Below are 27721 nucleotides of genomic sequence, written 5' to 3' on the forward strand. Positions count from 1 at the left end.
TCTAATTGCAAGTAACACCGTAATTTCTATGGAATTTTATATGCTAAATACATTTTGTTAAAAGTGAAGCAAAAATTAAATATATTTTTGAATGTGAAAATATATTTAGTTTTAACATCCATAAATTAAAATATATTTCAAAATGCTTTTCAGGGGCAACAAAATGCATTTCGTATTTTACAACCCATACTGTAAAAAACTGCTGTTAAAAACGGCCAGGTTCTGCTGTAAAATACTGTAGAAATTTACATGCTTGAATCCTTAACTCGTGGCACCTGGTTTCCCAAATCAAGGGTATTAATATGGTAACATATCATTAAATATAGGGGAGCTGTTAATTAATAGTAGTAAAACTGTAAATTTACAGTAGATTGCTGGCAACTTAGCTGCCAGTAGTTAACCCTTATGCTACAGTATTTTCCTGGCCAAAAATATTACATTTTGTATACAATGTATAAGTTTGTAAAAAATATATAAAATTACAAGAATATTTTTGCAGTTGAAAATATATTTAATTTTAATCTTTTCAAACTTGTTATGTTTACAGATTTGTAACATACAAAGTTTTTCTTCCAATGCGATGTGAATAAAAATGCTTTTAAATATATGTATGTTTAAAATATACAAAAAAGGCCAAGTAGATGAGTAGATCAGTAGATATATTTTTGTACATTTAAAATCATATTTTTTGCTGTATGGGAATGCCCACTATGCTAAAAGGATGGATACACTTTTTGAGGTATAAAGTCAGAAGAACTATGCCATCTTGTTGTAGGACCCCCTTGAAAAAATTATGGTGCATCTCAAGGGGCTATTCTTAAATAATACATTCAAAAGTTGTTCCTGATCCCCATTTTCTACCATTATAAAGTTTGTAAAAGCGAAGTCATTTACTAAAATAACTGCAAATGGTTCATCTGAAACATGATGGATGTGTATCTCAGATTGATTGGGATGAGTAAATGGGGTAATTTTGATATTTTGCCGGAGTACTAGCCTGGTTAAAACTAGACCATTCTCAGTAGTAACTAGGTTTTGGTCTGGCAAAGCATCATAGACAAATCATTTCCAAATGGGGCGTCACCAACGGACGTCTCTTAAATGCCTCGGTGTCCAACTGGATAGAACTAATACCGATCACAGCGATGAAATTTCAATGAATTTGAACAACGTGCACAGTAGTTTTACCACCCGCAAAATGGAAAACAATGGGACAAAATAAATGACTTTTGAGTTTCAAATGGCCAGTATTTTGTTATTCTTGAACCCATAGACATGGTCTTGGTGTCATTTAAAAGTTTTTTTTTCAAGCTCTTTCTATCTGAACAACTAGTTTAAGCATTTAACCATGCTGAAAATTTTACTCACATATCTACCTTTTGCACATTTTATTTATGTTCAAAAGCTCTTTCTACAGTAGCTCTTTCTAATGGTATTTTTTCAAAATCCTTTTGCTCATTTTATTTATGTTCAGTAGCTATTTCTAGCTCAAGCAAATCCACAAACTTATAAAAGGATTTATTATTTTTTACAAGGTCGTCTGTTGACTGCTGAATATAAAACCCCTTCAATATAGGAGTCGAGTCAGCAAAAAATAAAAAAAATAAAAAATAGAGTACGGGCACCTCTTTTGGGACACTTAAAGCACTGTTCCCTGCCACTGACGAGTTATCACGTCAATTAACTCTTTCCCCGCCATGATGAAATAACTCGTCAATTAAGAGAAAACTCTTCCCTGCCAATGACAAGAATTTACGGCTTTCCGCAATACCGCTATTATCCACTTCCGCGACTTATACAACTCGGAAGTAACGCCTCAAGTGAAAGAGAAAGAACTCTGTGTATGATATAAAGATCGCTCTGAATCTGATCTCTATCAAAATTCCTTCACAAAAATGAAAGTATCTCAGCTTTTTGCTCAAAATTGGATGTTTTTGAAGAAACCTACCCATATTTGAGAGGTGATAAAAAAGAGAACTGATGAGGGTAGGATGAAACTTTTTTTGTTTGAAAGCAGAGGGTCTGTTCTTTCATTTGATATATTGTATGTTTATATATTTAAAGAAGAACATTTTCTGGAAGGCATTAAACTTTTGTGAAAATCATGAAAAAAAAAAAAAACACTGGCGGGGAAAGAGTTAAGAGAAAACGCTTCACTGCCATTGACGAGTTTTTCCGGCAATCCATATTTTCGCTATTATCCACCAGGTGGCAATTTACGAAACACTAAGACATCCACTAAGGCCAAACAGTAAAATGTTTTTATTATAGCTCTGAATCTGATCTCTAACAAAAGTCCTTCACAAAAAAGCTGAGTTGTATAGTACTTAAGTATTTTTACTTTTTCAAGTACATTTTCAAGTACTCGTATTTTATTAGTCTTTTTCTTTGGAAAACATACATTACAAAACATATTATCATAATTTTTACTCCACTACATTTCATAATTTCAAGTTTTTGGTTTATATTTAAGTATATTAAACATCTAAAAATGTTTGTACTTTTACTCAAGTAAAAATTGTTTTCGTACTTTTACTCAAGAAAGTAAAAGTACACAATTTTTATGTAATTACGCATTAAATCAATTTTAATATGCAATATATAATGAATACACAGTATGATTCTATGCTTCAGAATGTAGTGAACATTTTTTAGTAAATAAAAGTAAATGTTTTCCCAAAACAAACACTCTGATAAAGCACAGATGCTTGGAAAATGCTAAAATACTTAAGTATTATAAAACTCTGCAAAAAAGCAATTATCTTAACAGCTTTTTTCTCAAAATTTGGTCTTTGAAGACATCTACCCATATTTGAGAGCTGATAAAAAGAGGACATATGGAGATAGGAGGAAACTGCTTTTTTAAGGAGAGTCTGATCTTTCATTTCATAAATTGTATGTTTATATATTTAAAGAAGAACATTTCTGTGGGGCATTAAACTTTTGTGAAAATCATAAAAAAAAATTCTGCCGGTGGTTGGCAATTTAAAAAAAAACGTTAAGTTTAGTTTGTGCAGTCCTGGGTTTTGGGTACCATAAGTAGCTAAGCTTTATGCCATGATCATCGCCATAGTAACTTACACCACATCCTGTGTAAAACGGCCTTTAGTGTGTCCTGTCACCCCTCCTCACAGCTCAGTGCCACAGCAACCCAATAGACTCATCCATCGTTCTGTGCCAGGCGTGAGATCGATCGAGTCGCTCTCTTAATCAGCTCTGTGTTGACTGCGGGGCAGAGGAGGAGAGATGGAGCGCTTGGTTACCTCCGTTCATTCACTTTGTACTTTACCTCCAAATCCTCAGCAGTCTGCCTTCAGCACCGGTGGGGCCGTCGTGTATCAGGAGTCCAGCCTGAGGGAGTCTCTGTCAGGTTTCTGGACGGTTCGGGTTCTCTGGTCTCAGACTCTGCTGCTGACGCTTGGAGTAATTGTGATGATTTATTAAAGAGGAAGTGTTGCACACTGTACATTATTGACACTTTTCCAAAATCACAAACATGTTTTAATAGCACCTTTTTATGATCCAGAACTTGTATAATCTAAGTTAACAGTAAAGTCTTTGTTGCGTTTCCAAGTTACAGGACCGTGAAAACTTCTACACTTGTTTTCTAACAGAGCAATACATCGACCTTATCCGCAGACGTGCACTGTATCTGTGAAGAAGAGGAGAGAACCGAGGTCCCATCTGTGTCCCAATCACTTACAACTCCACAAGCTTGCATTGCCTCCGGGGTCGACCGCACCTGTGTACACACAGCTGTACATACACACATACACAAACCTGCACACCTGATATTACATGAAAACAAGCACATCATTTATTGATCAAAATAATTTATTATTATACAATTACAGAAAATAAAGACTTTTATTTAAATTGAACACATTTTATCTGTAACATTGAGGTTAAAAGGCATCACACAATGATGATGCACTTGTGATTTAATTAAACATAAAACAAAGCAGCGCATTGCATTCTGGGAAAGTCTGGTCCCCTCTACTGGCTACTAATGAAGACACACACTTCACGATTAAAAAACGTCTATTAATCAAATAACTGATCTAGATATAGTTTCATTCCATGACGGTTAATCCGGTCTCTCTGAGCACTGATTCTAGATCAGACTGATGTGGTTCATTCAGACTGTTGTGGAGAAGAACTGCCGTAGCAGGTCCTTTTTATTGACCTTGCCCATCTGATTTCTTGGCATATCGTCCACTACGATCAGTCCTGTGGGGATGCTGTATGAAGCCATGTGATCTCTGGGTGAGAAATAGAAATAAGAACATTTTGGTTGTATTTGCAACAAAAATTTGCTGTTTATTTACTCACCCTCAGGCCATCTAATATATGTTTGTGACTTTTTTACTTCAGTAGACGGATAATAAAGATATTTAGCAGAAAACCTATAGCTGGCACTGAGGGGCTGGTTTGCCAACCGCCATCAACCACCACAAGAACGTGCTCATGTTTGGTAAAGGCCAAAAGTCATTATATGAATGAATAACATTTAGAAAATTTTATCTTCAGAATTTAGTTAATGCAAGTTAATATAACCACCAAACTATCACTAGTGGCTTTGGTATCAGCTGATATCATTCTGAATAATCTGCTATTGGTATCAGTGGAAAAATCAAATATCGGTTCATCTTTAGTAATAATGTTGTAAATAACGTTCAATTTCTTGCATAAACCAATCGATTGGCTTTACAAGACGTCAATAATATGTCACCAGGAGTTATGGAGATTACTTTTGTATTATATTTATCTGCTTTTTGAACTCTCAAAGTGGCGGAAACTGCTGACTTGCATTATATGAATCACAGAGCACTGTTATTTCTGCAAAAATCTTCTTTCTAAGTCTACAGAAGAAAAAGAAATTTCACCAACATTTCAGTTTTTCTAGATTTACAATTTATAGTTTTGTGTTTAAGTAAAATTATCCTTTTTGTTCTATTCTGTCAAATTACAACCACATTTTTGCCAAATACTCAATAAAAATAATGTTTTTATTTGCATTTATTAACTAAAAATTGAAATGGGGAAAACATGGTTAAAATAACAAAAAAAAGATGCAGTGTTTTTCGATCTTCAATATTGCAAGAAAACAAAAGTTCAAATTCATTTATAAACAACAAAATACTAATGTTTTTACGTGTATTTTTAGGGAAAACTCTAAAATGATTTTCAAAATTTAAATCCCTGATTTTTTTAACGCTGTCTTTTCATGTAAAACAATAATTTTGGCCTTTCATTATTATTATTTATTATAATTTTTTTCCTCCTTGTTTAGTATTTTGGCTAGCTCTGTTAATTAAAGCCACTGGAAATATTCTGGCCTAACATGCTGTATTTGTATAAAGTTGTTGTCATGTGTGTGTGTGCAGGGGCGCTGCTAAGGATTTTGGGCCCCATGAAAAGAATCTTGACAGGGCCCCCAACACAGCTGAGACTTTTTCATATTAATTTACATAAAATCATGCGCTTTTATGGTATTTTGACTATCAATGGAGTGAGAAAATTTTACTTGAATTAAGTGTTTAAGAAAAAAGAAATCTTATTTCACAATTTTTTTCTCAACCCATTGGCAGATAATTTTGCTTGTTTTAAGGACAATTTCACTTAAATTGTATATTAAATTGTCTTAAAACTAGACTTATTTACTTAGGTCATTTTGCTCATCAAGAAAAAGCATCTTAATTTAAGAATTTTTAGATATTTCTACTGAAAACAAGACAAAAAAACTAAGTTAGAAAGTCATTTTTGCAGTGTTGAATGTTTAACTAAAACTGTGTATTGTTATTTTTTCCAGCGTTTTCTTGACCTAACATTGGGAGAAAATTGAGTTCCCTTATCATGCACTTTTAACACTAGAACGGCCAGCAGCAGTCATTTTAACCGCAACATTTAAACTTATGGTAATTATCTTTAACACTAGAATGAACAAGGCGTCATTTTGACCGTTTTGAAATTTGCATAGTCAATAACTTTGTCTAAATAAATCATAAAGCCTTGCTGCTCCCTGCTGCATGTGACTTTTCCTAAAACTACATGAATTTTCATTAAAAATTTATTTTCATTAAATATTTATTGTGTGAATAAAAACAGAAATATAATAATAATAATAATCTATAATGTCCACAGGCAGTCATTTTGCGCTGTTTAAATTGAGTTTTGCCGAATCAGTCTGAATCAGATAATGTTTAAGTATTACAACTCCACATCATCTTTAAGAGATGCACTGAAACCTCAAACAGCTGATAGTAGTTTGTACAGTAGCTGGCAGAGGATTTTTATCAGAGTTCATGAAGTTAGACTGCTTGCAAGACAGGTGCAATAGCGTGGACTGCAGCAGGGTGCTGAAAGTGGGTGGACCGGCGGAGCCTCGTACAATACGGACTACCGGCACATCTGGGAACTTGCCTGTAAATTTCGTCACCGCCCCTTTTCGGGGGATAAAAAAGCAGCGCTTCCATTGGCTTCCATTCAAAATAGCGGAACAAAGCAACGTTTTTACACAGCCGGCAGGCGTAAATAACTTATGAAATCACTCAGATTAAACATGTTGAGTATTTATCTGTCCATCGTACCTGCCATAGAGCGCGAAAGATACATTAACACATCAAATTTGGTCAATATAAAAACATGTCCCTTTCATTCTCACAGCGTCAAATTTGTGTAACGCCATCCAGTGATTGCTGGAAATATCGCTAAGCCAGTTAGTTGTATGGCTGGACGGAAAAGTGCACTCATTACTCTAAATATAAAGACATAATAAATAAATACGAAGTAACTTTCAAATACGAAGTAAAATCATTCACTTGCTTCCCTGTTGACTCGATGAGGTACGAGTTTAATGTCCGGGTAAGACACCTCTGGCCAATAGGGAGCGTTGTTACACAAATTTGATGCTGGGAGAATGAAAGAGACATGTTTTTATATTGACCAAATTAAATATGTTAATTTATCTTTCGCGCTCTATGGCAGGCAGGGTGGACAGATTTCCCCAAAAGTGGGCGTGAACCTGTTCAGAGACATTCTATGATGTTGCGCCGGTTAAGCGTATGATGCCGACAACGGCTGCCTGTGAGGCAAAGCCGTGCACCCGCTGCACCCTGCTCTATCGAAACGTGCTTACTTGTCGAAAAATGCTACCGTAGAGACCTGGGGCCTCATGTGCAAAGCGTGCGCGTAAGCACAGAAAAGTGCCGTAGGCTACGATAATTGTCACGGGCGGGCGGTCCACTAACAATTTAGGCCTACTTACAAACCCACCTTTTCTTGTGAAAAATTGGGTAACATAATGTCGACCCTTTGCCTCTTTCACTTCTCTTATTTTTTTTCTCTTTACGTTTTTGACTTCCAGATTTTTGAGGCATTTTCACTTCAGTCAAGTTGATATTCTGCCGGCGCTTATAAGTGAAGTCAAGTTGTGTTGCCTGGATTATACAATTTGGGCGGACTGAACCATTTTATGATAATTGAGAGGGAGAAAGGGGCCCACGGACGTTTGTGTTTCCTGAACAAATACATTTTTTTGATACCAGGAAACAGCAAATAGAATAATTTAAAGTTAATAATTTTTGCTATTAAATATTTTTAAGCACCACAATTTTGGGGGCTTCTCTGGGCCCCCTCTTACTTGTGGGCCCCGAGAATCGTCATTGTTTACCCCCCCCTTTACAGCGCCCCTGTGTGTGTGTGTGTGTGTATTAGTGCTGGGCATATATTAATCTAGATTAATCTTATACAAAATAAAAGTAATTTTTGGCACAATATATGAGTTTGTGCTGTGTATAAATATTATGTATATTTAAACACACACACACACACACACACACACACACAGATATGGATTTTTCAGTGCCAATGCCGATTTTTTTCATCAGCCTTAGCCGATGAACGATACAGGCTGACGATTTTCTTGAGCCGATACTGCTTTTGCTCACTCAATTTACATCATAAAAATGACACAATGATGTGGCCAAATGTTACAAGTCTCAATTTTTAACATTTACTGAACTTAAAAACTATATTTAACAAATAAATAAGTAAAAACAGGTGAGGGTGCTATGGAACCATGAACTGCACTCTCCACAATGATGAGGAACTATCATCAAAGGATATTGTTTTCTAGCACTTTACTACTACAAATATAGGGGTTGTTTCCCAGACAGGAATTATCTTAAACTAGGACTAGAGCTTAGTTTAATTAGGAAATATAACAAGTTTTAACAAACATGCCTTACTAAAAACATTACTTGGGTCCATTTAGAGGCAAAACACAGGGCCCTGATGTATGTTAGGATATGTTAAAAAGAGATGTTATTAGTTTGGACAGTTTTTACATTTATTTTAGTCTAGGACTAGTCTAATCCCTGTCCGGGAAACTGCCCCATAGAGATAAGAAATAAAAACCCACTTTGTTAGGCAGAGCTTTAGATGTTGTCATGGAAAGGTTGGTTGTTTTTAGTCACACGACCTGCAATCGCTTGCGGCTTCCAGCACTCAAAATATATGAAGAGTTTCGTTGCAAAACGAGATAACCACCGTTTTTTTAATTGTTCAGAAATCGCGTTTTTTTGGTTGTGCATTCTAATTAATTTCAATGCAACTGCAGTTGGTTTGTTTTGATTTAAAACCTTCATAACTTAAAAAATACAGCTAAGTAGCACCATAAAACAAAATAATAACATGATAACATAATAATAAACATGTTTTGACAAACATTTAAAAAAATTGATTTATCTCGTTTTGCAACGAAACTCTTCATATATATATATAATCACTTTCTCACTATCAGACGTCAGTTGATTATTATAAAACAGCCGATAATCAGGGCAATGTGATAATGACAACAGTATTGTAGTTTGTACGCTCTGCACTTCTAGGATTTCATGACATAATAATTTGAAACAAGTAGTAAAAGCAAAACTATCGGTTTGTATCGGTATATGTCATTCTAGGTAACTGAATATTGCTATCAGTACAGAAATGCTGTATCGGTGCATCCCTACTTTCAAATGGCAGAAAGAAATCAGACTCACTAACATTCAGTTTCGTAAAAAAATTATTAAAGGGATAGTTCGGCCAAAAACGATATTAAACGCATGATTTACTCACCCCCAAGCTGTCCGGGTTGCATGTGTCCATCGTTTTTCAGACAAACACATTTTCGGATATTTTAGAAAATATTTTAGATCTTTCTGTTGATTAAATGTAATGTTACGGGGTCCAGCAATAGTCCACGACCTTCAAGTCCAAAAAAAGTGCGTCCATCCTTCACAAATTAAATCCAAACGGCTCCAGGATGATAAACAAAGGTCTTCTGAGGGTAATCCGTGCGGATTTTTATTAACGTAATTAACTACCTTCCGGTAGCGCCGCCATCTTACTAAGATGGCGGCGCTACCGGAAGGTAGTTAATTAGGTTAATAAAATTTTAAATATGGATATTTCTACAACAACACCGCACGGATTACCCTCAGAAGACCTTTGTTTATCATCCTGGAGCCGTTTGGATTTCATTTGTGAAGGATGAACGCACTTTTTTTGGACTTGAAGGTCGTGGACTATTGCTGGACCCCGTAACATTACATTTAATCAACAGAAAGATCTAAAATATTTTCTAAAATATTCGAAAATGTGTTTGTCTGAAAAACGATGGACATATGCAACTTGGACAGCTTGGGGGTGAGTAAATCATGCGTTTAATATCGTTTTTGGCCGAACTATCCCTTTAATGGGTTTCAAATAAAGGTCTTATGGTCTTATGACAAGAGGTACACAACCATTTTCCTCAAGTTGCCAGAGCTATACAAGAAATGCAATCAGAAGTTGATTCCTCTCAAACAGAGCTTATGTCATGAAGTCATTCAGTATTTGTCATATCACAACATACATTGAAAATAATAATAATATTGCAATATCATTCCTCCACCCAAATATTTTCCAGCTTTAAAACAAATGATATTGCATGTTGAATATGCAAAGGGTGTTAAAATATCTTTGGGCAAAATAATTACACTGTAACGGGGCACACATCGCAACAGTTTACAAAGCTGGAGTATCTGTTATGTTTATAAAACACTTCCAGTTATGTGGAATTCAATTAATACACAATACAATTGGTGTGAAATAAAGAGAAATAGTGAAGCGCCGTGTTAATTAAATATTTTGCATTCTAAAAACCTGACTGTCGCTGGTGCCTACAAGCCCGGAGGCGTCTTTATCATCTAATGTTTAGCTTGTTGTAAGTGTATTTCTCCCAAACAGGCTTCCAGCGAATTCTCTGTTTATGCCGTTTCTGCTCTCTACCCTTCTGTGCGTCAAAGATGATTTTTATTTTACTCTTAAACGCAATATTCTCCACTTCACCCTAGCAGCTTTTCTTTAGCGTGTTTGTGTGTATCATCACCTCCAGCTCATCCCTTCCTGCCTTGACTTTTCATGACACAAACAGAGTGATGAATATTCAGGATGACAGCTGGAGGTACAGTGTGAGTCTCTCTCTCTCTCTTTCATTTTCTCTATGCGTCTCTGTCTTCTCTGGGCTGCGCTGGAGGGGGCGAGCGCAGGTCAGCGGGGCGACCGCAGCATAGCACCAGCAGGCCAGAAGACGGCTGTAAAAACCCCCACACCATATGGAGCTCTCACAAATACAGAGAGACTGAGAAGCCCCGAGCTACTTCCAGTTAAAGGACATGTGTCTTGTGTCTGTGGTGGCATTGGGGCAAAAAAATGCAAGTGACATTTAAAGGTGCATTGTGTAACTTTTAGAAAAATCTCTTGACAGAAATGCAAATAATCTACGTAACTATATTATCAGTGGTGTATAAAAACCTTACTTAATGAACTCTATTGTTTTTATTACCTTAGTATGAGCCGTTTTATCTCCATTCACTGCTTGTTTTCTTACATGGAAGTCGCCATCGTGTTTCTACAGTAGCCCTAAATGGACAACGTTTCCTCCCTACGTTGTCTTAGACGATGACGTGTGGCTACAATATGCGTTTTGAAATTGAGGGGTGAGCTGTTGGTTTCAATTCACAATCTTACCACTAGTTGCCCCTAAAATTTACACAGACCACCTTTAACCCATTATGTGCTGTTGGGGAAGTTTTCATCCATTATGAGGTGCTTTTGAGTCTTAATTTGGCCACAACTTTTTCTGTGTTTCAGCAAATGGAATGATTTTTGGTGACAAATCTTATATTGACACATATTTTGGGAAAATGCTTTGAAATGTTTTAAAACTTAACAATAAAACTGTGGGCAAATTAACTAGCCTTTCATGTTGTTCGTGATGAAAACATCCACCAAACTAAACCGCTATAAAAACGTATCAGATAAATATTTTTTCACTTTTTTTGCATAAATCTGTTAGTCAACCTCAGTCCTGATCAGAACTACTAAATGTTTACAAAAATTCCAGGATTTTAACTCTTTTATTGCCAAGTTCATAAATTATGTCACTGATTTGGGGAAAACATATAAAATTACTTATTTTTTACCTTTTTTTTACAGTCTTGGGCATGTCAAAGATTAGTAAAAACATTGGCTTTGATGCATTGTTAGTTTTTGTGCAGCATCAGATTTTATTTTTTTCTCCCTTATTTCTTGTTCATGGCTATTTTTGCCCCATTGACTTCCATTATAACAAAAAATTTTGATTGCAAAGCCATGACAAAATATTATCATGCATTCTTGATTGTTGATGGTTTTCCTGTTGCAAAAAGGTGAAATTTGTAATTTTTACTGTTGATCACCATGCTGGCACCATTAACCCTTTAGACAGGCCTGTGCAAAAACAAAGCTTAGTTTCCGGCTTGTACATAGAATATAACAACATATTAGTGTGTGTTTTATGCAAATTTATGCAAAAACATTTGAAAAATAAAAATGTATCTGATAAATTTATATAGTAGTTTAATTTAGTTGATGTTTTTATCCCGAACAACACGAAAGGGTAGTGAATTTAAACAATGCACAAGGGTTAAAGAAAATCAAGAGAATGAGACAAGTGGATGCTGCGTCCTTCATGTTGCCTTCACGTTTTTCAAGCCTTTCTTGTTTCTAAATAATCTTCATTCATGAGTGTCTGCATGTATGTTTTGTTATTATATACTGTACATGCTCTCCCTGAGGGAGTCTGACGTGACATGGCCTCTGACTCAACACCCTACACACGCGCTGACGCAAGCCCTGCACTTCCAAACACACGGCTACACATCACAGGAAGAAACTCGCATCGAAGGTGCTGGTGCATTTCAGTAACATTTCATCACCTGCCTCAAGTTTTTCATCCTGCTGTAACAAGTTATCTCGCAATGTCAGCCTTTTGGCAAATCAGGTAGTAATGCTGGGTGGTTTTATTTATCAGTAAAGCATCATGTTATGGTGATATGATTATGAACAAAAAACATAAGGTGTATGCCAAATTTCCAATCTGGGTTTTATGCACATGCTGGAAATCAAGGGTTTTTATAAGATATCCTTGATCACACATGTACATTTTACATTTATACATTTTGGCAGACGCTTTAATACAAAACAACTTACAATAACTGCAGTCTCTATGATCAATGCATGCAGAACAATACATGCATACTTTATAAGTTAAGTTTAATAGTAAAAAAAAAAGATTAGCGATGCTTTGTAAAGAATCAACTCGTGTATTAGTGACGCTTTGTAAAAAAACAAATTGTGTACTTGTGGCGCTTTGTAAAGAATCAACTCTGAATACTTGTGTATTTGTGACGCTTCTTAAAAACAAATTGTGTATTTGTGATGCTTCGTAAAAAACAACGTGTGTATTTGTGACATTTAGTAAAAAAACAACTTGTGTATTTGTGACACTTCGTAAAAAACAACTTGTGTATTTGTGACGCTTCTTACAAACAAATTGTGTATTTGTGATGCTTCGTAAAAAACAACTTGTGTATTTGTGACATTTAGTAAAAAAACAACTTGTGTATTTGTGACACTTCGTAAAAAACAACTTGTGTATTTGTGACGCTTCTTACAAACAAATTGTGTATTTGTGACACTTCGTAAAAAAAACAACTTGTGTATTTGTGACGCTTCGTAATAAAACTTGTGTATTTGTGACGCTTCGTAATAATAAAACTTGTGTACTTGTGACGCCTTGTAAAGAATCAACTCTGACTACTTGTTTATTTGTGACACTTTGTAAAAAACAACTTGTGTATTTGCGGCGCTTCGTAAAAAACAACTTGTGTATTTGCGACGCTTTGTAAAAAACAACTTGTTTATTTGTGACACTTTGTAAAAAACAACTTGTGTATTTGCGGCGCTTCGTAAAAAACAACTTGTGTATTTATGATGCTTTGTAAAAAACAACTTGTGTATTTGTGACGGTTTGTAAGAAACAAATTGTGTATTTGTGATGCTTCGTAAAAAACAACGTGTGTATTTGTGACATTTAGTAAAAAACAACTTGTGTATTTGTGACACTTCGTAAAAAACAACTTGTGTATTTGTGACGCTTCTTACAAACAAATTGTGTATTTGTGATGCTTCGTAAAAAACAACTTGTGTATTTGTGTTATTTAGTAAAAAAACAACTTGTATATTTGTGACACTTCGTAAAAAACAACTTGTGTTTTTGTGACGCTTCTTACAAACAAATTGTGTATTTGTGATGCTTCGTAAAAAAACAACTTGTGTATTTGCGGTGCTTCGTAAAAAACAACTTGTGTATTTATGACGCTTTGTAAAAAAACAAATTGAGTATTTGTGACGCTTCTTAAAAACAAATTGTGTATTTATGATGCTTTGTAAAAAAACAACTTGTGTATTTGTGACGCTTTGTAAGAAACAACTTGTGTATTTATGATGCTTCGTAAAAAACAATGTGTGTATTTGTGACATTTAGTAAAAAAACAACTTGTGTATTTGTGACACTTCGTAAAAACAAATTGTGTATTTGTGACGCTTCTTAAAAACAACGTGTGTATTTGTGATGCTTCGTAAAAAACAACGTGTGTATTTGTGACATTTAGTAAAAAAACAACTTGTGTATTTGTGACACTTCGTAAAAAAAAAAAACTTGTGTATTTGTGACGCTTCTTACAAACAAATTGTGTATTTGTGATGCTTCGTAAAAAACAACTTGTGTATTTGTGTTATTTAGTAAAAAAACAACTTGTATATTTGTGACACTTCGTAAAAAACAACTTGTGTATTTGTGACGCTTCTTACAAACAAATTGTGTATTTGTGATGCTTCGTAAAAAAACAACTTGTGTATTTGTGACACTTCGTAAAAAACAACTTGTGTATTTGTAACGCCTTGTAAAGAATCAACTGTGACTACTTGTTTATTTGTGACGCTTTGTAAAAAAACAACTTGTGTATTTGCGGCACTTCGTAAAAAACAACTTGTGTATTTATGATGCTTTGTAAAAAAACAACTTGTGTATTTGTGACGCTTTGTAAGAAACAACTTGTGTATTTGTGACGCTTCGTAAAAACAAATTGTGTATTTGTGACGCTTCTTAAAAACAAATTGTGTATTTATGATGCTTCGTAAAAAACAATGTGTGTATTTGTGACATTTAGTAAAAAAACAACTTGTGTATTTGTGACACTTCGTAAAAACAAATTGTGTACTTGTGACGCTTCTTAAAAACAAATTGTGTATTTGTGATGCTTCGTAAAAAACAACGTGTGTATTTGTGACATTTAGTAAAAAAACAACTTGTGTATTTGTGACACTTCGTAAAAAAAAAAACTTGTGTATTTGTGACGCTTCTTACAAACAAATTGTGTATTTGTGACGCTTTGTAAGAAACAACTTGTGTATTTGTGACGCTTCGTAAAAACAAATTGTGTATTTGTGACGCTTCTTAAAAACAAATTGTGTATTTGTGATGCTTCGTAAAAAACAACGTGTGTATTTGTGACATTTAGTAAAAAACAACTTGTGTATTTGTGACACTTCGTAAAAAACAACTTGTGTATTTGTGACGCTTCTTACAAACAAATTGTGTATTTGTGATGCTTCGTAAAAAACAACTTGTGTATTTGTGACATTTAGTAAAAAAACAACTTGTGTATTTGTGACACTTCGTAAAAAAACAACTTGTGTATTTGTGACGCTTCTTACAAACAAATTGTGTATTTGTGATGCTTCGTAAAAAAACAACTTGTGTATTTGTGACACTTCGTAAAAAAACAACTTGTGTATTTGTGACGCTTCGTAAAATCAACTTGTGTATTTGTGACGCCTTGTAAAGAATCAACTGTGACTACTTGTTTATTTGTGACACTTTGTAAAAAACAACTTGTGTATTTGCGGTGCTTCGTAAAAAACAACTTGTGTATTTATGACGCTTTGTAAAAAAACAACTTGTGTATTTGCAGCGCTTCGTAAAAAACAACTTGTGTATTTATGATGCTTTGTAAAAAACAACTTGTGTATTTGTGACGGTTTGTAAGAAACAAATTGTGTATTTGTGATGCTTCGTAAAAAACAACGTGTGTATTTGTGACATTTAGTAAAAAACAACTTGTGTATTTGTGACACTTCGTAAAAAACAACTTGTGTATTTGTGACGCTTCTTACAAACAAATTGTGTATTTGTGATGCTTCGTAAAAAACAACTTGTGTATTTGTGACATTTAGTAAAAAAACAACTTGTATATTTGTGACACTTCGTAAAAAACAACTTGTGTATTTGTGACGCTTCTTACAAACAAATTGTGTATTTGTGATGCTTCGTAAAAAAACAACTTGTGTATTTGTGACACTTCGTAAAAAAACAACTTGTGTATTTGTAACGCCTTGTAAAGAATCAACTGTGACTACTTGTTTATTTGTGACACTTTGTAAAAAACAACTTGTGTATTTGCGGTGCTTCGTAAAAAACAACTTGTGTATTTATGACGCTTTGTAAAAAAACAACTTGTGTATTTGTGACGCTTTGTAAGAAACAACTTGTGTATTTGTGACGCTTCGTAAAAACAAATTGTGTATTTGTGACGCTTCGTAAAAAACAACTTGTGTATTTATGATGCTTTGTAAAAATCAACTTGTGTATTTGTGACGGTTTGTAAAAAAACAACTTGTGTATTTGCGGCGCTTCGTAAAAAACAACTTGTGTATTTATGATGCTTCGTAAAAAACAACGTGTGTATTTGTGACACTTCGTAAAAAACAACTTGTGTATTTGTGACGCTTCTTACAAACAAATTGTGTATTTGTGATGCTTCGTAAAAAACAACTTGTGTATTTGTGTTATTTAGTAAAAAAACAACTTGTATATTTGTGACACTTCGTAAAAAACAACTTGTGTATTTGTGACGCTTCTTACAAACAAATTGTGTATTTGTGATGCTTCGTAAAAAAACAACTTGTGTATTTGTGACACTTCGTAAAAAAACAACTTGTGTATTTGTAACGCCTTGTAAAGAATCAACTGTGACTACTTGTTTATTTGTGACACTTTGTAAAAAACAACTTGTGTATTTGCGGTGCTTCGTAAAAAACAACTTGTGTATTTATGACGCTTTGTAAAAAAACAACTTGTGTATTTGCGGCACTTCGTAAAAAACAACTTGTGTATTTATGATGCTTTGTAAAAAAACAACTTGTGTATTTGTGACGCTTTGTAAGAAACAACTTGTGTATTTGTGACGCTTCGTAAAAACAAATTGTGTATTTGTGACGCTTCTTAAAAACAAATTGTGTATTTATGATGCTTCGTAAAAAACAATGTGTGTATTTGTGACATTTAGTAAAAAAACAACTTGTGTATTTGTGACACTTCGTAAAAACAAATTGTGTACTTGTGACGCTTCTTAAAAACAAATTGTGTATTTGTGATGCTTCGTAAAAAACAACGTGTGTATTTGTGACATTTAGTAAAAAAACAACTTGTGTATTTGTGACACTTCGTAAAAAAAAAAAACTTGTGTATTTGTGACGCTTCTTACAAACAAATTGTGTATTTGTGACGCTTTGTAAGAAACAACTTGTGTATTTGTGACGCTTCGTAAAAACAAATTGTGTATTTGTGACGCTTCTTAAAAACAAATTGTGTATTTGTGATGCTTCGTAAAAAACAACGTGTGTATTTGTGACATTTAGTAAAAAACAACTTGTGTATTTGTGACACTTCGTAAAAAACAACTTGTGTATTTGTGACGCTTCTTACAAACAAATTGTGTATTTGTGATGCTTCGTAAAAAACAACTTGTGTATTTGTGACATTTAGTAAAAAAACAACTTGTGTATTTGTGACACTTCGTAAAAAACAACTTGTGTATTTGTGACGCTTCTTACAAACAAATTGTGTATTTGTGATGCTTCGTAAAAAAACAACTTGTGTATTTGTGACGCTTCGTAAAATCAACTTGTGTATTTGTGACGCCTTGTAAAGAATCAACTGTGACTACTTGTTTATTTGTGACACTTTGTAAAAAACAACTTGTGTATTTGCGGTGCTTCGTAAAAAACAACTTGTGTATTTATGACGCTTTGTAAAAAAACAACTTGTGTATTTGCAGCGCTTCGTAAAAAACAACTTGTGTATTTATGATGCTTTGTAAAAAACAACTTGTGTATTTGTGACGGTTTGTAAGAAACAAATTGTGTATTTGTGATGCTTCGTAAAAAACAACGTGTGTATTTGTGACATTTAGTAAAAAACAACTTGTGTATTTGTGACACTTCGTAAAAAACAACTTGTGTATTTGTGACGCTTCTTACAAACAAATTGTGTATTTGTGATGCTTCGTAAAAAACAACTTGTGTATTTGTGACATTTAGTAAAAAAACACCTTGTATATTTGTGACACTTCGTAAAAAACAACTTGTGTATTTGTGACGCTTCTTACAAACAAATTGTGTATTTGTGATGCTTCGTAAAAAAACAACTTGTGTATTTGTGACACTTCGTAAAAAAACAACTTGTGTATTTGTAACGCCTTGTAAAGAATCAACTGTGACTACTTGTTTATTTGTGACACTTTGTAAAAAACAACTTGTGTATTTGCGGTGCTTCGTAAAAAACAACTTGTGTATTTATGACGCTTTGTAAAAAAACAACTTGTGTATTTGCGGCGCTTCGTAAAAAACAACTTGTGTATTTATGATGCTTTGTAAAAAAACAACTTGTGTATTTGTGACGCTTTGTAAGAAACAACTTGTGTATTTGTGACGCTTCGTAAAAACAAATTGTGTATTTTTGACGCTTCTTAAAAACAAATTGTGTATTTGTGATGCTTCGTAAAAAACAACGTGTGTATTTGTGACATTTAGTAAAAAAACAACTTGTGTATTTGTGACACTTCGTAAAAAAAACAACTTGTGTATTTGTGACGCTTCCTACAAACAAATTGTGTATTTGTGACGCTTTGTAAGAAACAACTTGTGTATTTGTGACGCTTCGTAAAAACAACTTGTGTATTTATGACGCTTTGTAAAAAAACAACTTGTGTATTTGCGGCGCTTCGTAAAAAACAACTTGTGTATTTATGATGCTTTGTAAAAAAACAACTTGTGTATTTGTGACGCTTTGTAAGAAACAACTTGTGTATTTGTGACGCTTCGTAAAAACAAATTGTGTATTTTTGACGCTTCTTAAAAACAAATTGTGTATTTGTGATGCTTCGTAAAAAACAACGTGTGTATTTGTGACATTTAGTAAAAAAACAACTTGTGTATTTGTGACACTTCGTAAAAAAACAACTTGTGTATTTGTGACGCTTCCTACAAACAAATTGTGTATTTGTGACGCTTTGTAAGAAACAACTTGTGTATTTGTGACGCTTCGTAAAAACAACTTGTGTATTTATGACGCTTTGTAAAAAAACAACTTGTGTATTTGTGATGCTTCGTAAAAAACAACGTGTGTATTTGTGACATTTAGTAAAAAAACAACTTGTGTATTTGTGACACTTCGTAAAAAACAACTTGTGTATTTGTGATGCTTCGTAAAAAACAACTTGTGTATTTGTGACGCTTCTTACAAACAAATTGTGTATTTGTGATGCTTCGTAAAAAACAACTTGTGTATTTGTGACATTTAGTAAAAAAACAACTTGTGTATTTGTGACACTTCGTAAAAAAACAACTTGTGTATATGTGACGCTTCGTAAAATCAACTTGTGTATTTGTGAAGCTTTGTAAAGAATCAACTCTGAATACTTTTTATTTGCGACACTTCGTTAAAAAACGACTCGTGTATTTGCGACGCTTCGTAAAAAACAACTTGTGTATTTGTGACGCTTCGTAAAAAAACAACTTGTGTATTTGTGATGCTTCGTAAAAAATCAACTTGTGTATTTGCGACGCTTTGTAAAGAACCAACTCTGAAAACTTCTTAAATAATCTACTTGGAAAGCAAACATTTTCATTTATATAGGATTTAACTGTCGCTATTTGTTTTGTACCCACTGTTGGATGAGGAATGAAACCAAAAGTTATGGTTTTTCCTTAATATAAATGTGAATGAAATTAAAACTTTAGTAAAGAACGATTTAAAACATTATTGTTCAATTCAGTTTTGCATTTGCTCTTATATGTATATATTGTTATTTTGTTTTTCATGTAACTCTAACTTCAAGGTTAGTAAAAGTATGGCAACCATGTTCTTTGGCATATTGCCATGTGGATTACCATTGTTTGAATAAAAATATTGATAGTATTTTAACTATAATATCAAGTTCCTGTATTAAGACAAATGAAAATTTGTGGTAAGTATGGTTTTACTACAAATATCATAATATAAAAGAGCCAATATTGATTGGTCACTTTAAGTGTCTTTCTGCTGATGTTTTTTTTTAACTATGAGTTACCTGGCCCAGATCTTCAGGTCCGACAGGGTCAACATCTTTCCCTTCTTCAGCTGTACCACCGCTGTGACCTTCTGACCCCAGGTAGCATCTGGAGCTCCAATCACAGCAACATCTGTGATATCAGGGTGAGCTAACAGATGTCTCTCCACATCCAGTGCACTGATTTTATATCCTCCGCTCTTGATTATATCCACTGATGTTCGACCCATGATCCAGTACACACCGTCTCTGTAGACTGCAGTGTCACCTGTAAGAACAGCCCAAATGTTTTCAGTTCAGTTTCATGCCTGGTCCCACCCAAATGTCCTGTTTGAATAAAACATATCAAAACATCGCCTAAAACGGCACTGAAAAGTTCATATCTTGTCTCTTCACGTATGAATTCACCAGTAAGTGTTTTCTTCTCATAAGGGTACGAGTGTTGTGTGTGTTTTTTCTCGGCTGATCTCTAATAATAGGCTGTAGTCAGCTTTAGATCTTCTGCTCACATTAAAACCCAACAGCACAGAGCAGCTCAGCTGGAGACGCTTTAATTACCATCCAAAAAAAGCAAAGACTACAGACATCAGCATCTACAGATCAAACCAGGTGCAGACACATCATTGAGTTTCATTGAGGAAAGCAAAGCCAATCAGAATCTACTGGATGTGCAAAATCATTGCAGTTTAATATCAAGGGAAACATGATATACAATGAGAAACTAAAATAAAGACAAATTAATATTTACTCTTGCCATTTGTTACCGATAAAAGCTGTTAAAGTATATGCAGGATCTTAAGGTATGGATACAAACAAAATAATCTCTTTCTATTGTTACTTATGATCCGCCAGAAGTGTACGATGTACGATTTTGCATTGTTTTTGTTGCTTAGGATGTTTCTGGGAAAAAAGCTTTCTTTGGTGGGTGTGTAGCAGAGATGGGTAGTAATGCGTAACATTTACTTACATTTACTTGAGTAAAATAAAGTTTCTTCATATTTATTCATTATGAAATGTGAAGTTTATTCCAGGATTGAGTCTTCTAAGTCGATTCTTTACAAAGCATTGCAAATAAACTAGTCTTCCAAATCAATTCCCTTCGAAGCTCGCAAATAAAGAAGTCTTACGAGTCAATTCTTTACGAAGCGTCGCAAATAAACTAGTCTTTCGAGTTGTTTCTTTATGAAGTGTCACAAATAAACGAGTCTTCCGAGTCAATTCTTTACGAAGCGTCGCAAATAAACTAGTCTTTCGAGTTGATTCTTCACGAAGTGTCACAAATAAACGAGTCTTCAGAGTTGATGATTTCCGAAGCGTCGCAAAAAATTTGTCTTCCGAGTCGTTTCTTTACAAAATGTCGCAAATAAACGAGTCTTCCGAAATGATTCTTTACGAAGCAACGCAAATAAATGAGTGTTCTGAATTGATTCTTTACAAAGCATTACAAATAAATTAGTCTTCTGAGTCGATTCTTCCCGAAGCATCACTAATAAACAAGTCTTCAGAGTCAATTCTTTACGAAGCATCGCAAATAAACTAATCTTTCGAGTTGATTCTTTACAAAGTGTCGCAAATAAACTAGTCTTTCGAGTTGATTCTTTATGAAGTGTCACAAAATAAACAAGTCTTCTGAGTCAATTCTTTTCAAAGTGTTGCAAATAAACTAGTCTTTCGAGTTGATTATTTTACGAAGCGTCGCAAATAAACGAGTCTTCCAATCGATTCTTCCCAAAGCATCACTAATAAACAAGTCTTCCAATCGATTCTTCCCAAAGCATCACTAATAAACAAGTCTTCAGAGTCGATTCTTTACAAAATGTCGCAAATAAAAGAGTCTTTCGAGTTGATTCTTTTACAAAGCAGCGCAAATAAATGAGTATTCCGAATTGATTCTTTACAAAGCATTACAAAAAAAGTCTCTCCCGAGTCGATTCTTTACGAAGCGTCACAAACAAAAATGAATATTCCGAGTGGTTTCTTAACAAAGTGTTGCAAATAAACAAGTTTTCTGAGTCGATTCTTTACAAAGTGTTGCAAATAAACGAGTCTTCCAAAACGTCGCAAATAAATGAGTTTTCAGAGTTGATTCTTTTTACGAAGCATCACTAATAAACAAGTCTTCCGAGTCGATTATTTACGAAGTGTCGCAAATAAATGAGTATTCAGAGTTGATTCTTTACGAAGCAGCGCAAATAAATGAGTACACTGAATTTAATCTTTACAAAGCATTACAAATAAATGAGTCTTCCGAGTCAATTCTTTACGAAGCGTCACAAAAAAAAAGAGTCTTCCAAGTAGATTCGTTACAAAGTGTTGCAAATAAACGAGTCTTCCGAGTCGATTTTTTACGAAGTGTCGCAAATAAATTAGTATTCCAAGTTAATTGTTTACGGAGCATTTAAAAAAAAACAAGTCAATTTTTTACAAACATCCAAATAAAGCATTGCAAATAAACGAGTCTCCTGAATCGATTCTTTACAAAGCCTTGAAAATAAATGAGTCTTCCGAGTCAATTCTTTTGATTAAAGGTCCCGTTCTTTCTGTGTTTTGCAGCTTTGATTGTGTTTAGAGTACGCAATATAACGTGTTCATGGTTCACGTTTAAAAAACATGGTATTTTTCACACAATTTACTTATCTGTATAGCACTGTTTTCACTGTCCTAAAAACGGGATGATGTCTTCCTTGTTCCCTCCTTCAGAAATACGTATCGAGTTCTGATTGTGTAGTTTGTTTAGTGTGTTGTGATTCGATAGCAGCTAAGCTAGCCGTTAGCTTAGCTAGCCATAAGCTTAGCTAGCCGTTAGCTTAGCTAGCCGTTAGCTTAGCTAGCGACTGACGTATTCCTGTGGGCGGAGTTTAGTCAAAAACTGTTCTAGTGACGTCATTAAAGCAGGAAGTAGAGGACTGTAGTCCAAACCAGCCGTTCGCTGCAGGCTTTGAAAGGAGAATTCTGTTAAAGAAAATATATCGCCTGGCAGTGAACTTTGAGCTTTATCATTTCACAGCTATTTTTAATGCTAATATAGCACATTAACTAGGGTTTAAAAAAAGTGATCAGAAAGAACGTGACCTTTAAACAACAGGCAAGACCTTTTGAATTGAACACATCAGTGTACATGTACAAGTCAAGTGATCTATGCTTTGCAAGACCGAACTATACTTCATGGTTAAGAGAACAGGATTGACTTTACCCGTTACGATTAGAGGACAAACCGGTTTGTAAATACCACTGTCTTCTTAAAAAACAGATTTTGTAAATGTATAATGTTGCCATCGAGTGTTGGACTCATCTGTGGCAGGAACACGAAACAGATGAGTAATGACTCATTGCAGGTGAGTGTGAAGGAGAGGAAAGAAAGCGAATTGGTCAGAGGTGTTGGAAGTCCAGCGTGGATGGTTATTGAGTGCCGAGCCCCAGCTGTGGCTACAAGAAGTCGAGAAACGAGAACACGTGTGTACAGGTTAAGAACTGTGTGTAATGGGTTATAGTGCATCTGTGTGTAAGGGTTAAAATGATGGAGGCAGGGGCAACTGGACACACATCAGCAGGCCGTGACTGGTTGGAGGCGAGAGACTGTTGATGGGTGACACTGGAATCACGTTTTTCATCCACACCATCAATCTATACATCAGCGTGACGCTTTCTGAAGCAAGCACGGCGAAACCATTGCACACATAGATTTGAACAAACCTTTAAGTAAAAATGTGGCTAAATTGTTTTGTTTCACAAATGAAGGAAAGTCCAACAACAACAGACCTTTCATTTTTGGGTGAACTTTTACTTTTTCCAGTTCTGCTTTGATGTCTACATTATTTTTATACAAAATGTACATACAAAACAACCGTCTATCCCTCCATTACTAAAAGCATAAAAAACATACTTTCCCCATCACTTTCTTTCTTTGCCGATCGCTCCCCCATCTCTATCTCTCCTTCTCCATCGAGAAGCGAGGCATCAATAGAGGGCCCATCTGTTCCCATACATCAGCCTCTTCATTTCAGTTTATTAGCTGGGATAAATCATAAATATTTCATTATACATCACGGGCGGCTGTCGCAGGGACGGTGCAATTTATCAGCGCTGCCCTCTCTTGCCGCCCGGCACCGGAGCAATAAGCTTTCCAGTCTATTAAACAAGATTGATACAGTGTGTAAATTTAGATATTGGGAATTTCTTCACAGACCACTGCACAGCAGTGATAGGCTGGGGTGAGGAGGGAGGGTGGAAGGAGGTGAAGGAGAAGTGGGTTGGTGAAAAGACATGGGGAGAGAGAGAGAGAGAGGCCAAGGAATTAGGAAGATGCAGAAAAATGCCTGGGTGTTAACAGCAATAAGAATGTATTTACACTCGCCCGGTCCCTCTTTAAAATAAACCCACCCGCAAAACGCAGGGCGTAATTTGGTCACGGCGCTGTGGTTCCCTTCTCATGGAAATGAAGTGGAGAGTGTGTTTGACATGGAGACAGATAAGCAGGGTGAGGGACGGCTCGGCATTTACGGATGTTTTTGTCCTCTTTAAAAATCCATAATGCCCCTGGGGAGGACTCAGAGGTCGCAGGAAATATTAAACCTTCATGTCAGCGGGCAGCGTTTCGGACAAGAAGAAAAAGAAGATTGATGTCAATGTGTGGATTTAAACTACTAGTCAAGACGGATCTGTGCCAATAAACAGTCTGGGTAGTGTTACGGCTACAGCAGGCCCTTACACATTTCTGTTGCCGCTCTGTACACAAAATGTGAAAGTGATTTTGGAGATACCGCATTGAATATTTCCATTATTAACAGCAATAAATTATTAAATGATATAACCAGAGTGAGCCACCGAGAAATATTACAAACTTTATTGTCTTAAAATCTAATTTAAATAAGCAGGGTAGCACGTTCAACAACTGGTAATTAACAAATGATAATTAATATACACATACAGTAATAAAACACAAACCCTAAAGCATGTCTGTAAACTGTTTAAATCATCTGGATTGAGTCTGATTAATGAACAGAAAGTGATGTCTCTGTGCATCTCAGAACTATTGTGATAAACAAGCTAGTCAAGTTAACTGGTAAAAAGTAGTTGTGAACCGCTGGTCCAGTCAACTAGTATAAACAAGCAGTTGTAAAATGTTCAGTTAACAAGCAAAAACTAGCAGTCATGAACAGCTAGTCAAGGTACCTCCTAAAAAGGGAAACACAGCTAGTTCAGTTAACTAGTAAAACAAGCAATCGTGAACTGCTAGTACAGTTAAATCGTTAAAATAAGCAGTTGTGAAAAGCTAGTCAAGTTAACTAGTAAAAAAGAGCAGTCGTGAACAGCTAGTCAAAGGAAATAGTAAAAATGAGCAGTTGTGTATACAGCTAGTCTTGTCACCAAGTATAAACTAGAGTTGTAAACAGCTAGTCCAGTTAAATCGTAAAAATGTGCAATTATGAACAGCTATTTAAGTTAACTAGTAAAAACAAGTATTTATGAACTGCTAGTATACTTAAATCGTAAAAATTAGCATTTGTGAACAGCTAATCAAGTTAACTAGTAAAAACAAGCAATTCTGAACTGCTAGTCCAGTTAAACCGTAAAAATAAGCAGTTGTGAACAGCTAGTCAAGTTAACTGGTAAAAACAAGCAGTTGTGAACTGCTAGTCCAGTTAAAGGACAAGTTCAGTATTTTACACTTAAAGCCCTGCTTTCAGATTGTTTATGGTGAAATAGAACGGTTTTGAATGAAATTTCGACATATGCGGCTGCCCCGAGAATTTTCGGGTGTTTGTGTTTCACCTCTCACCTCTACAATGGGTTTATAGTTGCACTGGAACAATCCTTCCTAAAATGCATTAAACTTTCGTTCACAAAGACGTGAAACTCACAGAGTGGTCAGGGGTGTTCACTGGTATGCTCACACAAAAATCGCTGCAAAATACGCATTCCAATCTGAAAACAGGGCTTTAAGTGTAAAATACCGAACTTGTCCTTTAGCTGGACTAGCAGTTCACAACTGCTTGTTTTTACTAGTTAACTTGACTAGCTGTTCACAACTGCTTATTTTTATGGTTTAACTGGACTAGCAGTTCACAACTGCTTGTTTTTACTAGTTAACTTGACTAGCTGTTCACAACTGCTTATTTTTATGGTTTAACTGGACTAGCAGTTCACAACTGCTTGTTTTTACTAGTTAACTTGTCCTTTAAACCATAAAAATAAGCAGTTGTGATCAGCTAGTCCAGTTAAACCGTAAAAATAAGCAGTTGTGAACAGCTAGTCAAGTTAACTAGTAGAAACAAGCAGTTGTGAACTGCTAGTCCAGTTAAACCATAAAAATAAGCAGTTGTGAACTGCTAGTCCAGTTAAACCGTAAAAATAAGCAGTTGTGAACAGCTAGTCAAGTTTACTAGTAAAAACAAGCAGTTGTGAACTGCTAGTCCAGTTAAATCATAAAAATAAGCAGTTCTGAACAGCTAGTCGAGTTAACTAGTAAAAACAAGCTAGTCTTGTCACCTAGTATAAACTAGAGTTGTAAACAGCTAGTTGAGTTAAATCGTAAAGATAAGCGGTCATTAACAGCTAGTTAAATTAACTAGTAAAAACAAGCAGTCGTAAACTGCTAGTCTAGTTAAATAGTAAAAATTTGCATTTGTGAACATTTATCCCTGTTAACTAGTATAAACAAGTTGACAAGGCCTAGTATGAGATGCAGCCAGAGCTTAGTTGCACTAAAGACCTCCGATTCCTCTGGTCACAGCCTACTGGCTTTCCTAATTAAATTGATAAGAAGGTTTATTGCAGAAGTTTCTCTTAAGTAAGCCTTTGTGAGATATTTAAGAGGAAACAGCCATGCTGCATAGTAAACAAAGACCAACACATGATGATGCAACAGAAAGTAAGAGTACAACAAGAAATGCTTTGAAAGCATACAGTAGTTTTCTTTCACAACACATCCACATATGATGTCATCACAAAGCCGGATCTAATTTTTGATTAATAAAGAGCATTGTCTTTCAAGTTTATTTTAGACCAGTGGTTCTCAAACAGGGGACCGGAGTCTTTGGTACTGTAAACTTCATAAAATAATTTTAAATAAGTTCTATTAAAATAAACAAACTTTAAAACGCTGAAAACATTTAAATTAGAAGTCTAAAAACTGCAGAGCTCTCATCCATTTTTACATGTCTTTAATATTAGAGGACAAAATGTGTCTTTCTTGCATCCACACAAACAAACACACCTGACATCTCCCGGCATTTATAAAACATAAACAATCTGTAAACAGATGAAACGCGCACGCACACACACGCTTGCATGAGTGTCTGAAGCGGAGCTGACAGCTCTAGAAAGGGCAGTGGGAAAGAGGCCATGTTCCCCGTCCAGCACACTTACACATCAGTGAACAAACACAGCGCTCTGACAAACCGTGAGATTCACCTCAACACACACGTGTATGTGTGTGAATGACTCTATATTCACTGACAGCCACCAAAACAAAACATCCTCACAAACACACGGTGCTTTTCTATATTCTAAAGGGAAATAAGAGAACAAAACTTTATAACTAAAAAGTCACAAAAAGGTTATAGGAAACATTAACTTAAAAAGCATGGATACGGATGTGCTATTTTTAGGGTATCATGAATTAGAATGCACTAATTCCAATCATGCACACAGCTAGTATGCCAGTTGGGGTGTCGCCAAAGTCTTATTTAGGAGTGTATACTTTGATTGATTTAATTTGCGTAATATAATGCAACAAGAGGGGGCAGAACTGTTTTATGTTAATATCTCTGATTGCTCAGCTTGACTGAAATCCACCATCATACTACATTTACATGTATCATTCAAATGCATAATTAAAAGCTTTCAAAAAATAATAATTATATCAGATGTGATTACACTGTACTACAGATCAGAAATCAGAATTTATTGATTGTGTA

General features: G+C 34.9%; 1 protein-coding gene across 3 annotated transcripts in view; it reads right to left on the reverse strand.

Annotated features, from left to right (window-relative positions):
• Window positions 1–3818: 3818 nt before the first annotated feature.
• Window positions 3819–27721, reverse strand: part of acsf3 (acyl-CoA synthetase family member 3) — an 85495-nt gene continuing 61592 nt past the window's right edge. For all 3 annotated transcript variants that reach the window (XM_055216563.2, XM_055216554.2, XM_055216569.2), the window contains 2 exons: window positions 19824–20070; window positions 3819–4262 (listed from right to left, as the gene is read on the reverse strand). In XM_055216563.2, coding sequence (XP_055072538.2) covers window positions 4139–4262; window positions 19824–20070 — 371 coding nt within the window. In that variant the 3' untranslated portion in view covers window positions 3819–4138. The remainder of the gene's footprint in view (window positions 4263–19823; window positions 20071–27721) is intronic.

This window comes from Misgurnus anguillicaudatus, chromosome 21, assembly GCF_027580225.2.
Source record: "Misgurnus anguillicaudatus chromosome 21, ASM2758022v2, whole genome shotgun sequence".
Lineage (NCBI taxonomy): Eukaryota > Metazoa > Chordata > Actinopteri > Cypriniformes > Cobitidae > Misgurnus > Misgurnus anguillicaudatus.